Source organism: Artemia sp. Qi Xiang Cuo, chromosome 10 (genome assembly GCF_049724085.1).
Source record: "Artemia sp. Qi Xiang Cuo chromosome 10, ASM4972408v1, whole genome shotgun sequence".
NCBI classification, from domain to species: Eukaryota; Metazoa; Arthropoda; class Branchiopoda; order Anostraca; family Artemiidae; genus Artemia; species Artemia sp. Qi Xiang Cuo.
Window position 1 is genome coordinate 16843525 of NC_142803.1, and position 15666 is coordinate 16859190.

Sequence of the window (15666 nt, forward strand, 5' to 3'; positions counted from 1 at the left end):
ATAGTAACTAAAATAAATTATTTCTAAAAGAGAATAAATTTTTCCACCAAAAACTGCATTTTTGATGTCTTTTCACACTGCAGTATTTCAAACATTATACCAGCGGTAAGATTTGAACCCACGCCTCCGAAGAGACTGGTGGCTAACACCAGTGCGTTGGACAACTCGGCCAGGCTGCCTCTCATAAATAATATATATGTGAATCTGGGTTGCAGCAGTAGCTAGCAACCTAGCAAGAGACGATCAGTCCAATGCAAAGAAATATAAAAACCCAAAACTCCTAAAAATAGAGTCAGATCAAAACAAAAGTATATCATTAGAACTACCTTGTCTGAAAACTTACTAGATAAATAATGAATGTCGTCATAGTTTTATATTAGAGCTATGACGTGAATAGAAAAACACGATATTATGTTGTGGTTTCTGAAGACGACATGAAATGATATCATTGCGCCATGACGTCAATAAATTTTACAGTAAAGAACGAACCTCTGCCCTTAGTAACATTTTGTTAAAAGACGATCATTAGAAGAATTATAATAAACAGCTAAATCTTGTCTTTAGTAGTGAAACAGTTCGTGGTAAAGAACTGTATAGTAAGAGCAACTCGTCCCAATAGTAACCGAAACTCAAAAAAAGGAATTTTAATATCAACAGATACAACAAAAGAATCAGTTTTTATGCTGATTTTAAAAATTTCCGGGTTGTTACAATAAGGAACGAACTGTAACCAATAGTAGCAAAAGTATTAAATCAAACAGTTCGTTGTCATAATAAAGAGCTGTGTAATTGCTCATTTTAAAGGAAACTACTGTATATAGAAACCTTTTGTAATTAATATAATAAAGATCAAACTCTGCCCTATACTAACTTGCATACGCAACTTCACTATAGTTAAGATTACAGTGTTTATATTTTTACATTAAAAGACGATCACTGAAATAACAAACCATTCCATACATTGGACTTAGTTAGCTACTTGATTGTTTGAGTTTCGTCTCTTACTATTTAAAAGAAGAAAAAGCCGTAGGCTTTTTCCTGTTTGTATTTATCCGGGTTGCAGCGGTAGCTAGCAACCTAGTAAGAGACGATCACGTCCAATGTTAAGAAATATAAAAACCCATAGATCCTAACAAAGGAGTCAGATCAAATTCAATCCGGGTTGCAGCGGTAGCTAGCAACCTAGTAAGAGACGATCACGTCCAATGTTAAGAAATATAAAAAACCATAGTTCCTAAAAAAGGAGTCAGATCAAAACAAAAGTACACCATTAGAACCGCCTTGTCGGAAACCCCTGTTTAGAAAACTTTCAGTCCCTTGGCTTGAACAGCAAGGGAAATATATTGGCTTGAAAATCAAGAAAAGTGGCAGCTACTACAACATTCTGCCTAAACGGGATATTTTTTTTTCTTTTTTCTTTCTTTTCCACAGATAGCTTGGCACTGGAACATCGTAGAGAGTTGTTCAATGGCTCATTTTAAAGGAAATTAATTGGGTTTAAAATTTATAGTAACTAAAATAAATTATTTCTAAAAGAGAATAAATTTTTCCACCAAAAACTGCATTTTTGATGTCTTTTCACACTGCAGTATTTCAAACATTATACCAGCGGTAAGATTTGAACCCACGCCTCCGAAGATTATAATCAAGAACGAATATTTTACCGATTATCTACTAATAACCATATATGACGTAATAAGTGACATGACGTAATATCTAAAACCTATTGTGTACTAATAACCATATATGACTTAATTAGCGACGTGACGTAAAAATTGAAAAAATTAATTTTTATTTTATTTTCGTTTTTAGTTCAGAATCGCTAATCCGGGTTGCAGCGGAAGCTAGAAATCGGGTTGCAGCGGTAGCTAGTAACCTAGTAAGAGACGATTATGTCCAATGTTAAGAAATATAAAAACCCATAGTTCTTAAAAAAAGAGTCAGATCAAAACAAAAAGTACACCATTAGAACCGTCTTGTCCGAAACCCCTGTATAGTAAAATTTCTGTCCCTTGGCTTGAACAGCAAGGGAAATATATTGGCTTGAAAATCAAGAAAAGTGGCAGCTACTACAACATTCTGCCTAAACGGGATATTTTTTCTTTTTTTTCTTTTTTTGTATCCAGAGATAGCTTGGCACAGGAACATCGTAGAGGGTGGTTCAATAGCTCATTTTAAAGGAAATTAATTGGGTTAAAAATCTATAGTAACTAAAATAAATTATTTCTAAAAGAGAATAAATTTTTCTACCAAAAACTGCATTTTGATGTCTTTTCACACTGCAGTCTTTCAAACATAATCGTATACCAGCGGTAAGATTTGAACCCACTTCTCCGAAGAGACTGGTGGCTAACACCAGTGCCTTGGACCACTCGGCCTGGCTGCCTCTCATAAATAAATATATATGTGAATTTGGGTTACAGCAGTAGCTAGCAACCTAGTAAGAGACGATCAGTCCAATGCTAAGAAATATAAAAACCCAAAACTCCTAACAATAGAGTCAGATCAAAACAAAAGTACATCATTAGAATTACCTTGTCTGAAACCCTACTAGATAAATAATGAATGTCATCATAGTTTTATATTAGAGCTATGATGTGAATAGAAAAACACGAAATTATATTGTTGTTTCTGAAGACGTCATGAAATAATACCATTGCGCCATGACGTCATACGCCGTGACGTCATAATTAGTATATAAGAAAAGTCAAAACTGTAAATTCTCTCATTCTTGATTAGATAATGGTTAGATCAAAGCAAGCTATATGCAAGTTGAAAAAACAGTACTACACAAACAACAGAGATAGTAACTTGAAAAGAAAAAAGCATAGGTATTCAACCGACCAGGCGTATCGAGAAGTAATAATTGAGAGAGCAAAACAAAGGTATTCAACCGACCAGGCGTATCGAGAAGTAATAATTGAGAGAGCATTATAGTAAAGGACGACCTCTGGTCGATAGTAAATGAAACATTATATTAATCCAGGTTGCAGTGGTAGCTTGCATCCTATCCAGGTTGCAGCAGCAGCTAGCAACCTAGTATGAGACGATCACGTCCAGTGTTAAGACATATAAAAACCCATAACTCCTAAAAAAGAGCTCCATAATCCATAACTCCTCAGACCAAAACAAAAAGTACACCATTAGAAATGCCGTGTCCGAAACCCCTTTGAAGTACAATAAAGAACGACACCTAGCCCATTTTAACTGAAATATAAATGGGGATTATATCATTTTTATCAGTATCTTGGCTGTAGAGATTGCTGAAACCTAGTAAAAAACTATACATAAAAGATCGATGTCAGTCAAGAGGATCTAATGTATTTACAATATTTTTATTAAAGGACAATCTGTCATTTGGCTTGAACAGCAAGGGAAATATATTGGCTTGAAAATCAAGAAAAGTGGCAGCTACTACAACATTCTGCCTAAACGGGATATTTTTTTCTTTCTTGTCCGGGTTGCAGCGGTAGCTAGGAACCTAGTAAGAGACGATCACGTCCAATGCTAAGAAATGTTAAAACCTATAGTTCCTAAAAAAAGAAGTCAGATCAGAACAAAAAGTACACCATTAGAACCGCCTTGTCCGAAACCCCTGTATAGTAAAATTTCTGTCCCTTGGCTTGAACAGCAAGGGAAATATATTGGCTTGAGATCCGGGTTGCAGCGGTAGTTACAATAAAGAACGACCTCTAATTACATTTTGTAATCATGAAATATAAAATATAGTAATATAAAATATTACTAACTAACCATATATGACGTAATGAGCGACTTGACGTAAAAATTTAAAAAATAAATTTTTATTTTATTTTCGTTTTCAGTTCAGAATCTGTAAAGTTATAAACTGCAAAAATACTTATGGTATCTGAGCAATAGTTTTAATCTTTTAATTTAGACTAGAAAAAAACCTGAAAATTTTTAAATTAGTTGAATTTTTTGTTAGGTTCTTGGTACTTGATGCGTGACAAACATTCAGCTAACATTCAAACATTCAACCAATGCGTTTTGAAAACTTGGAACAAAGAATAAACACTTTTCGTTGTTGGCCCTCGTCTGCGCCACTGTCTGCAGAAAGAATAGCACGTGCCAGTTTTTATTACACAGGCACAGGTACTGAAGTGGAGTGTTTTGCCTGCAAAAAAAGAATTAGTGACTGGAATTGTAACGATCAAGCTATTGCTAGGCACTTAAACTTAAGCCCGGATTGTCCATTTTTGTCTATTTTTGTCCATGTATTGTCACAAGAAGAACGTCGAGCTCTTAAACGAGAGGATGTTAGACTAATGACATTTAATTCAAGAGGATGGTGGACGAAGGATTTTATTGACACCAGAGAATTAGCTAAAGCTGGATTCTTTTTTGTCGGCCATGGTGACCAGGTTCAGTGTGCTTTTTGTTATGGGGTGGTTGGAAATTGGGAAGAGGGAGATGTGCCTATGGAAGAACATAGAAGACACTTTGAAATATGCCCCTTTGTGCGGGGATGTGATGTTGGAAACATTCCAGCTGAAGCTACAAATGGCTCCGAAGCCCCACTTATAATTTTACCTCCTGCTGTACCCGGAGACTATGATATTTTTGAGCGATATATTAGATCGAGAAACCGGCAACTAGCAGTGGATAATCTTTCTCTCCGAAGTGGTGGTACAGCCCTTCTTAGCATCAATTCGCTGCCACTGGTCACATCAGTTCACAGTCATCTCAATTCACTGGCCAACCTCAGAATTAATGCCCATCCAGGCCCTGAGCACCCTGATAAAACAACTTTTGAATCTAGGTTACAAACTTTTGCTAATTGGCATTACCATGAGCGGATGGATCCTCGCAAACTTACCGAAGCTGGATTTTTCTATCTGGGAGATTCAGATAAGGTGAAATGTTTTCATTGTGATATAGGTTTGTGCAACTGGGAGGAAACAGATGACCCCTGGGTTGAACATGCAAGGTGGTTTAGTGACTGTGTATTTTTAATTCTGTCAAAGGGAGATGAATTTATTAAGGAAGTCAAAGAGTTACTTAAAAGGAAAGCAAAGGCCAAAAACACTGAAAGTGAAAGAAGGCTGGAAGAAAAACTGAAGAAAGAAATTGAAGGATCCGTGGCCAAGATGGCAATGGAAGTTGTAGAAGCTACCAAAGTGAGACAAGCTATTTTGAATCAGTTGAAGAGAACAGGCCAAGGATTTACGGTGGTTGCTGCGTTGATTATTGCTGCCCTTGAAATACCCGATCAGCAAGTCGAGACTTCATCCTCTGTCCCCTCCTCAAGTGGAACAGAAACGAATTTGCCAGGAATAAGAATTCGCGATGAATTTAGAATTCTTAGTGTTCCTCCTAGTAGAACAGAAACGAATTTGCCAAGAATAAGAACTCACGATGTCTCGGAAATTGACCAGGAATTGGGATCATCGGCATTCCGAGAGCCAGAAGCTTCAGAACCCACCAGTTGGTATCAGCTACCAGAAGAATCAGCCGTTTTAGCCGATCCTCGTTCCAATGCCGAAGTTGGTGAGGACATCTCTCCAGAGTGGTATGGGGCTTCTGCTCCACAGCCCAATGAGATTCCACCTGGTGAGCCTCCTGTCATAGTAAATGTCATCTCTCCAAGAAGAAGTCTTGAAGAAGCAATGGATGTGGACAAGTTTGAAGAAGCAATTGAAGAGCGATATAAGTGTAAAGTATGTCTGGACAAGTGAATCGAAGTCATATTTTTGCCATGCGGCCATCTTGCATCTTGTTCCAGCTGTACTTCTGCCTTAGCAAACTGCCCGCTCCGTAGTTAGGTTTTTGAGGGCACGGCGAAATCATTTCTTCCTTTAGTCAACTTTTTTTGGGTATAACTGTTTATAATATTAATTTCAAATATGATACCATTTCAAATGCAAGATTTGACGTGTCATGTTAAGTGTTTTTGCTTGGCTCTCTCAGGTATAGAGACTGTAGATTTTATGATAATTCTAAATTTTCTTTCCCAAATTTTATTCTAAAGAATTGTGATTTACAAGATATATTAAAGGACGATCATTAGAAAAGCACACCATTGCATATATTGGACTGAGTTAGTTTTTTTATAATAAAGAACGACCTCTTGCCTACACTAAATTTTATACGCCACTTAATTATAGTATAGGTTAGTAATTCCACAGATAGCTTGGCACCGAAAATCGTAGTGAGTTGTTCAATGTCTCATTTTATCCGGGTTGCAGCGGTAGCTAGCAACCTAGTAAGAGACGATCACGTCCAATGTTAAGAAATAAAAAAACTCATAGCTCCTAAAAAAGCAGTCAGATCAAAACAATAAGTATACCATTAGAACCGCCTTGTCTAAAAACCCTGTATAGGAAAGTTTCTGTCATTTGGCTTGAACAGCAAGGGAAATATATTGGCTTCAAAATCAAGAAAATTGATTTTAACCTCGTTATTCTCCACAAACGAGATATTTTTTTTTCTTTTGTTTCCAGAGATAGCTTGGCACTGGAACATCGTAGAGAGTTGTTCAATAGCTCATTTAAAAGGAAATTAATTGGGTTAAAAATCTTTTGTAACTAAAATAAATTATTTCTAAAAGAGAATAAATTTTTCCACCAAAAACTGCATTTTTGATGTCTTTTCATGCTGCAGTCTTTTCAAAGATATTTGATTTTTGTACATCCGGGTTGCAGCGGTAGCTAGCAACCTAGTAAGAGAGAATCACGTCCAATGTTAAGAAATATAAAAACCCATAGTTTCTAAAAAAGGATTCAGATCAAAAAAAAAAGTACACCATTAGAACCGCCTTGTCCGAAACCCCTGTATAGGAAACTTTCTGTCATTTTTATAATAAAGAACGACCTCTTTCCTATACTAAATTTTATAGGCCACTTAACTATAGTATAGGCTAGTACAGTTATTATATTTAAGGTCAATATATTAAAATTTTCCACTAAAAGACGATCATTGGAATAAAAACCCAATACATACATTTGATTTAGTTTACAGTAAAGACTGCAAAATATTATAATTTGAAGCTCAGAAGCCAATGAAAACATGTTTCAATTTTTGTAGAATGTTATATTTAAGGTCAATATATTAAAATTTTCCACTAAAAGACGATCATTGGAATAAAAACCCAATACATACATTTGATTTAGTTTACAGTAAAGACTGCAAAATATTATAATTTGAAGCTCAGAATCCAATGAAAACATGTTTCAATTTTCGTAGAATTATCTGTCTCTTGTTAATTATACTCATGCTATTTTGAATGTCATAACTTTCTACTTGAAAGTAGATCTGCTTGTCCAGGTTGCAGTGGTAGCTAGCAATCTAGTAAGAGACGATCACGTCCAATGTTAAGAAATATATGTCAGATCAAAACAGAAAGCACACCATTAGAACCGCCTTGTTCGAAACCCCCTTATAGGAAACTTTCTGTCCCTTGGCTTGAACAGCAAGGGAAATATGTTGGCTTTAAAATCAAGAAAAGTGGCAGCTACTACAACATTCTGCCTAAACGGCATATTTTTTTTCTTTCTTTTCCTCACGTAGCTTGGTAATGGAATATCGTAGAGACTTGTTCAATGGCTCAGTTAAAAGGAAATTGATTGGGTTAAAAAATCTTTTGTAACTAAAATAAATTATTTCTAAGAGAGAATAAATTTTTTCACTAAAAACTGCATTTTTGATGTCTTTTAGTACTGCAGTCTTCAAAGATATTTGATTTTTTTACATAAATCATAATCGTATACCAGCGTAAGATTTGAACCCACGCCTCCGAAGAGACTGGTGGCTAACACCAGCGCCTTGGACCACAGGGCCACGCTGCCTCTCATAACTATATATGTGAATCCGGGTTGCAGCAGTAGCTAGCAACCTAGTAAGAGACAATCGTTCGGGTTGCACTGGTAGCTAGCATCCTGGTTGCAGCGGTAGCTAGTCTTGCAGCAGTAGCTAGCAACCTAGTAAAAGACGATCACGTCCAATGTTAAGAAATATAAAAACCCATAGTTCCTAAGAAAGGAGTCAGATCAAATTCAAAAGTACACCATTAGAACCGCCTTGTCCGAAACCCCTGTATAGGCAACTTTCTGTCCCTTGGCTTGAAACAGCAAGGGAAATATATTGGCTTGAAAATCAAGAAAAGTGGCAGCTATTACAACATTCTGCCTAAACGGGATATTTTTTTTTCTTTTTTTCTCTTTTCTTTCTTTTCCACAGATAGCTTGGCACTGGAACATCGTAGAGAGTTGTTCAATGGCTCATTTTAAAGAAAACTAATTGGGTTAAAAATCTATAGTAACTAAAATAAATTATTTCTAAAAGATAATAAATTTTTCCACCATTTACAGTAAAGAACGATCGCTCATGCATAGTAACTGATATATGGTGGTTCCAGGGGTAGTTACTTGTGGTTCGTCTCTTACTATTTCAAAGAAGAAAAAACCGCAGGCTTTTTCCTGTTTGTAATGATATAGCATAAAACGAATTCCAAGTTGTAACTGACGTCATCCTGGTCCGGGTTGCAGCGGTAGCTAGCAACCTAGTAAGAGACGATCACGTCCAATGTTAAGAAATATAAAAACCCATAGTTCCTAACAAAGGAGTCAGATCAAAACAAAAAGTACACCATTAGAACCGCATTGTCCAAAACCCCTGTATAGGAAACTTTTTGTCCCTTGGCTTGAACAGCAAGGGAAATATATTGGCTTGAAAATCAAGAAAATTGACTTTAACCACGCTATTCTCCCCAAACGGGATATTTTTTTCTTTTTTTTTCCACAGATAGCTTGGCACTGGAACATCGTAGAGGGTTGTTCAATAGCTCATTTTAAAGGAAATTGATTGGGTTAAAAATCTATAGTAACTAAAATAAATTATTTGTAAAAGAGAATAAATTTTTCCACCAAAAACTGCATTTTTGATGTCTTTTCACACTGCAGTCTTTCAAATATAATCGTATACCAGCGGTAAGATTTGAACCCACGCCTCCGAATCTAGTAAGAGACGATCAGTCCAATGCTAAGAAATATAACAAAACTCCTAAAAATAGAATCAAATCAAAACAAAAGTACATCATTAGAATTACCTTGTCTGAAACCCTACTAGATAAATATTGAATGTCGTCATTGTTTTATATTAGAGCTATGACGTGAATAGAAAAACACGAAAATATATTGTTGTTTCTGAAGACGTCATGAAATAATATCATTGCGCTATGACGTCAATAAAATCATTACGCCGTGGCGTCATAATTACTATATAAGAAGCGTCAGAACTGTAAATGTTATAATAAAGAACGACTTCTTGCCTATACTAAATTTTATACGCCACTTAATTATAGTATAGGTTAGTAATTCAACAGATAGCTTGGCACTGGAACATCGTAGAGAGTTTTTCAATGGCTCATTTTAAAGGAAACTAATGGGGTTAAAAATATTTTGTAATTGAAACAAATTATTTTTATTAAATTAAGAAATTTTAATTATATTCCTTAAGAAATCATCATAAGTAAAAATTTCCCATACGGAAATTGAACCCAAGCCAACTGGGTGAGAGCTATCCCAACCTCTAGACCATATAGGATATACTAAAATATCCGATTAATGAAGTTTATGTTAAAGAACAAATTATAAACCTAGTTAGCTGTCTGATTATTTGAGGATCGTATCTTACTATTCCAAACAAGAAAAAGCCGTAGGCTTTTTCCTGTTTGTGATTTATAATCCGGGTTCAAGCGGTAGTTATAGTAAAGAAGGGACTCAAGCCCAAAGAAACTGGACCCTGTGGTTCATTCATATTTTACTGCAAAGAACGATCTCTCTCCCATAGTAACTGATATGTTACATTAAAAGATGATCATTAGAATAAAAAGTTATTGCATGTATTGGACTTAGTTAGCTACTTGATCGTTTGAGGTTCGTCTCTTACTATTTCAAAGAAGAAAAAGTCCTAGGCCATTTTCCTGTTTGTAATCCGGGTTGCAGTGGTAGCTTGCAACCTATTAAGAGACGATCACGTCCAATCTTAAGAAATATAAAAACCCCTAACTCCTAAAAAAAGAGTCAGGTCAAAACAAAAGTACACCATTAGAACCGCCTTGTCCGAAACCCCTGTATAGGAAACTTTCTGTCCCTTGGCTTGAACAGCAAGGAAAATATATTGGCTTGAAAATCAAGAAAAGTGGCAGCTATTACAACATTCTGCCTAAACGGGATATTTTTTTTCTTCTTTTCCACAGATAGCTTTGCACTGGAACATCGTAGAAAGTTGTTCAATGGCTCATTTTAAAGTAAATTAATTGGGTTACAAATCTTTTGTAACTAAAATAAATTATTTCCAAGAGAGAATAAATTTTTCAATTAAAAACTGCATTTTTGATGTCTTTTCATACTGCAGTCTTTTCAAAGATATTTGATTTTTGTACATAAATTACAGTAAAGAACGATCTCTCTCCCATAGTAACTGATATGTTACATTAAAAGACGATCATTGGAATAAAAAGTTATTGCATGTATTGGACTTAGTTAGCTACTTGATCGTTTGAGGTTCGTCTCTTACTATTTCAAAGAAGAAAAACCCGTAGGCTTTTTCCTGTTTGTAATATTTTACATAAAGGATCGATCACGTCCCATGGTAAAAAATAAAATAGCCCATAATTCGTAAAAATAGAGTCAGATCAAAACACAAAGTAGACCGTTATAATTATAATGTCTTTTCCAAAAACCTTATGTAGGAAACTTACATTACAGTAAAGAACGACATGCCCATGTCAACTGAAATATTCTATTGACAATATAACTTCAAACAAACATCTTTTGAAAGTTGCTTCTCTAAGAAATTACATAAAGGATCGATATAGTTCATCATAAAATATTTTTGTCAATTAGGTTTTTTTATATAATTATCCATTATTATTTAAAATACAGTAATTATTGGGGGGTTAAAAAAAATTATTTGTTAACTGAAACTAGAATAATTCCTGAAAATTTTTTACATTATCCAGGTTGCAGCGGTAGCTAGCAACCTAGTAAGAGACGATCACATCCAATGTTAAGGAATATAAAAACCCCTAACTCCTGAGAAAAGAGTCAGATCAAAACAAAAATTACACCATTAGAACCACCTTGTTCAAAACCCCTATTAAAAAAACTTATCACTCTTTGGCTTGAATAACAAAGAAAATATATTGGCTTGAAAATCAAGAAAATTGACTTTAACCACGTTATTCTCCACAAACGGGATATTTTTTTCTTTACGCTTGATTTTTCTCCTCAATTAGCACTGGAAATTTAGCACTAATTAGCACTCAATGGGCACTGGAAAATCATAGAGAGCTGTATAATAGCTCATTTTAAAGGAAATTGCAACATATAGTCACTTTTGTAATTAAAAATAAAATACTTTTTAAAGTAGAATCAATTTTGTCAAAAAATTGCATTTTTGATGTATTTTCATACTGCAGTCTTTTCAAAGATATTTGAATTTTGAAGCAATCAAATATAATAAAGATCAAACTCTTCCCTATACTAACTTGCATACGCAATTTCACTATAGTTAAGATTACAGTATTTACATTTTTACATTAAAAGACGATCACTGAAATAACAAACCATTCGATACATTGGACTTAGTTAGCTACTTGATTGTTTGAGTTTCGTCTCTTACTATTTAAAAGAAGAAAAATCCGTAGGCCTTTTCCTGTTTGTATATATTGTTAAAAAACGAACTCAAGTCCAAAGAAACTGAACACTGTGGTTCATTCATATTATCTTCATTATTTTAGCTAGAATGTACATAAACAAGTTTCTTTTTTAAATTTTAAATCGAAAAGATAGTGCTTTTAATTCAACATATTAAAATTTATAATAAAGAACGACCTCTTGCCTATACTAAATTTTATACACCACTTAATTATAGTATAGGTTAGTAATTCAACAGATAGCTTGGCACTGGAACATCGTAAAGAGTTGTTCAATGGTTTGTTTTAAAGGATTGTAACTAAAAGTTTAAAACATGTTTTGAAAAATCATTATTGCAGTAGTTTGCACAACCTAGTGAAAGGCGAGCCAGAGCCCATAGTAACCAAAAAGTGTTACTGATCAGGATTGCAGCGGTAGCTAGCAACCTAGTAAGAGACGACCACGCTTCATAGTAAAAACTAAATCAAACAGTGCTTGGTAATGAACTGTATAGTAAGAGCGACTTGTCTCAATAGTAACCGAAGCTCTAAAAAATAGAATTTTAATATTTATAATAGTATAGATTAGTAATTCAACAGATAGCATGGCACTGGAACATCGTAAAGAGTTGTTCAATGGCTCATTTTGAAGGAAGTTAATGGGGTTAAAAACCGTTTGTAATTATAGAAAAGATAGAATAACTGAAAAATGAATAATGCTTGCTGTCGTAGATGCAACTTAGTAAAAGATGAGCACGTAAATGAGGATTATATAATTTTCATCGGATATACCTGACACCTAGTAAAGAACAAACCACGACATATAGTAACTAAAAGTTAAGGTAATACAAGCATATTGTGAGAAGTTATTTGTCTGGGGAATAGTACCATACTGAGGTTTGTGTATTACGACTCCACAAACTGCATTTTTGATGTCTTTTCATACTGCAGTCTTTTTTACATAAAGGCTTGATCATCAAATTTAAGCTGAAACTAAGTAAAGGACAATTATGCCTCCATATATTCACAGTGATGTATAAGATTTCCCATTACATCTGTAAACTGTTCCACAGTTGCCGGTCCATACCTTGGAAGCTTTTCACTAAACATGCAACATTTCTTTTGGATATTATGAAGTTTTGCGAAAGCATCTCTAGCTGACTTTTCAACAAAATCCATTCTTTCAGAGATGATTTTGATCTTTAATTTTGAATATTTTTCGTAATCCCGGTAAAACATTCATAAAATTTTTCTCAATTTACAAAGATCAGCCTTGGCTAGTACATTTATATCTAAGGTCAATATGTTAAAATTTTCCATTAAAAGAACATCATAGGAATAAAAACCATTACATACATACAATAAAGAACGACACCTAGCCCATGTTAACTGAAAGCTTTTTCTTTCTCCTCAGCTAGCTGGGCACTGGAAAATCATAGAGAGCTGTATAATAGCTCATATTAAAGGAAATTGCTACATCTAGTGTTTTTTGTAATTAAAAATAAAATACTTTTTAAAGTAGAATCAATTTTGTCCAAAAACTTCATTTTTGATGTATTTTCATACTGCATTGTTTCCAAAGATGTTTGAATTTTGAAGTTACATTAAAATACGATCATTGGGATAAAAAACCATTGCACATATTGGAATTAGTTAGCCCTTTGATTTTTTGAGGTTCGTCTCTTACTATTTCAAAGAAGAAAAAGCCGTAGGCTTTTCCTGTTTGTTACTAGGTAGCTAGAAACCTAGTAAGAGACGATCACGCCCCATAGTAAAATCCGGGTTGCAGCGGTAGCTAGCGACCTAGTAAGAGACGATCACGTCCAATATTAAGAGTTGCAGCGGTAGCTAGCAACCTAGTAAGAGACGATCATGTCCAATGTTAAGAAATTATAATAAAGAACGACCTCTTGCCTATACTAAATTTTATAGGCCACTTAACTATAGTATAGGCTAGTACAGTTATTATATCCGGGTTGCAGCGGTAGCTAGCAACCTAGTAAGAGACGATCACGTCCAATGTTAATAAATATAAAAACCCATAGCTCCTAAAAATGGAGTTAGATCAAAACAAAAAGTACACCATTAGAACCGCCTTGTCCGAAACCCCTGTATAGGAAACTTTCTGTCCCTTGGCTTGAACAGCAAGGGAAATATATTGGCTTGAAAATCAAGAAAAGTGGCAGCTATTACAACATTCTGCCTAAACGGGATATTTTTTCTTTCTTTTTCTTTTGTATCCAGAGATAGCTTGGCACTGGAACATCGTAGAAAGTTGTTCAATGGCTCATTTTAAAGGAAATTAATTGTGTTAAAAATATATAGTAACTAAAATAAATTATTTCTAAAAGAGAATAATTTTTTCCACCAAAAACTGCATTTTTGATGTCTTTTCACACTGCAGTCTTTCAAACATAATCGTATACCAGCGGTAAGATTTGAACCCACGCCTCCGAAGAGACTGGTGGCTAACACCAGTTCCTTAGACAACTTGGCCAGGCTGCCTCTCATAATTTAAGTTGCAGCAGTAGCTAATAACCTAGCAAGAGACGATCAGTCCAATGCTAAGAAATATAAAAACCCAAAACTCCTAAAAATAGTCAGATCAAAACAAAAGTACATCATGAGAACTACCTTGTCTGAAACCCTACTAGATAAATTAGAGCTATGACGTGAATAGAAATACACGAAAATATATTGTTGTTTCTGAAGACGTCATGAAATAATACCATTGCGCCATGACGTCATGAAATAAAATCATTACACCGTGACGTCATAATTACTATATAAGAGGAGTCAAAGCTGTAAATGTTTTCATTCATAATTAGATAAGGGTTAGATCAAAGCAAGCTCTACGCAAGTTAAAAAAAACAGTACTACACAAACAACAGAGATAGTATCTCGAAAAGAAAAAAAGCAAAGGTATTCAACCAACCAGGTGTATCGAGAAGTAATAATTGAGAGAGTAAAACAAAACAGCAAGATGTGTTATCACAATGATGAAGATTATATACATGCAAAAATTTAGACAGCCAAACAAAAGATCAAGGAACGGTATGGTAATGATGAAGATTACAGAGAAGAAAGAATTGAGCAGGCTAGACAAAAGATCAAGGAGCATTATCACAATGATAAACTTTATAGAGAAGCAGCAATTGAGACAGCCAAACAAAAGAGCAAGGAATGGTATAATAACGATATAGATTACCGAAACAAACATAAGAAAAAAGTTGCTACTAGAATAATGGGTAGATACTGGGGTGACAAAAGCTATAATGAAAAAATTAAATTCTCTGCGAGGTTGTACCGAAGAAAGCATAAGGACAAAGGTAAAAATTACATTCAGAAATACAAGAAGATGGCAAAAATGCAGGCTGTTCTTCTTAAATTGAAAAACATTTTATGCATGTTTTACCAGGATCACGAAAAGTATTCAAAATTACAGATTAAAATTCTCTTTGAAAGAGCGGATGCTGTTGAAAAGTCGGCTAGAAATGCTTTGGCAAAGCTTCATAGCAATATCCAAAAGAAATGTTGTCAGTTTAATGAAAAGCTTACAAAGTATGGACTGGCAACTTCGGAACAGTTTATAGATGCAATGGAAAATGTTCGACAACACAGTGAATATACAGAGGCGTACTTCTTAGAAAATTCGTATATTAATTTTGGAAGGAGCAATTGCAGTTTACGTAGCAGCAACAAAAATATATATACAAGCATACCTATCAACAGCGAAGGAAAAGCAATGTTTTTCAATTATGGCGAAAACGAGCCTGTCAGGGTTATTAGTATATGTGTTTGTAAGACTAATGATTTAGAACAAATTCCTGGAACACCGATTCAAGAAAAAAGCATTTCTAACTGTGTTTTAAACAGTTTATATATAAGAATCCGGGTTGCAAGCCACGGCCCAATTTCTATTTACAAAAAAAACAATAGTTCTAAATTCACCGGGTAAGAAAATAGCAAGTGGAGAACATGTATACACCATTCCCGCATGCATATACATT

At 34.6% G+C, this 15666-nt stretch overlaps 1 protein-coding gene across 1 annotated transcript; it reads left to right on the forward strand.

The window, feature by feature from the left end:
* Nucleotides 1-4001: 4001 nt before the first annotated feature.
* Nucleotides 4002-5696, forward strand: LOC148947517 (baculoviral IAP repeat-containing protein 3-like). The gene has a single exon (XM_089095921.1). It carries the CDS (start codon nucleotides 4002-4004, stop codon nucleotides 5694-5696), a length of 1695 nt encoding a protein of 564 aa, XP_088952047.1.
* Nucleotides 5697-15666: the final 9970 nt, after the last annotated feature.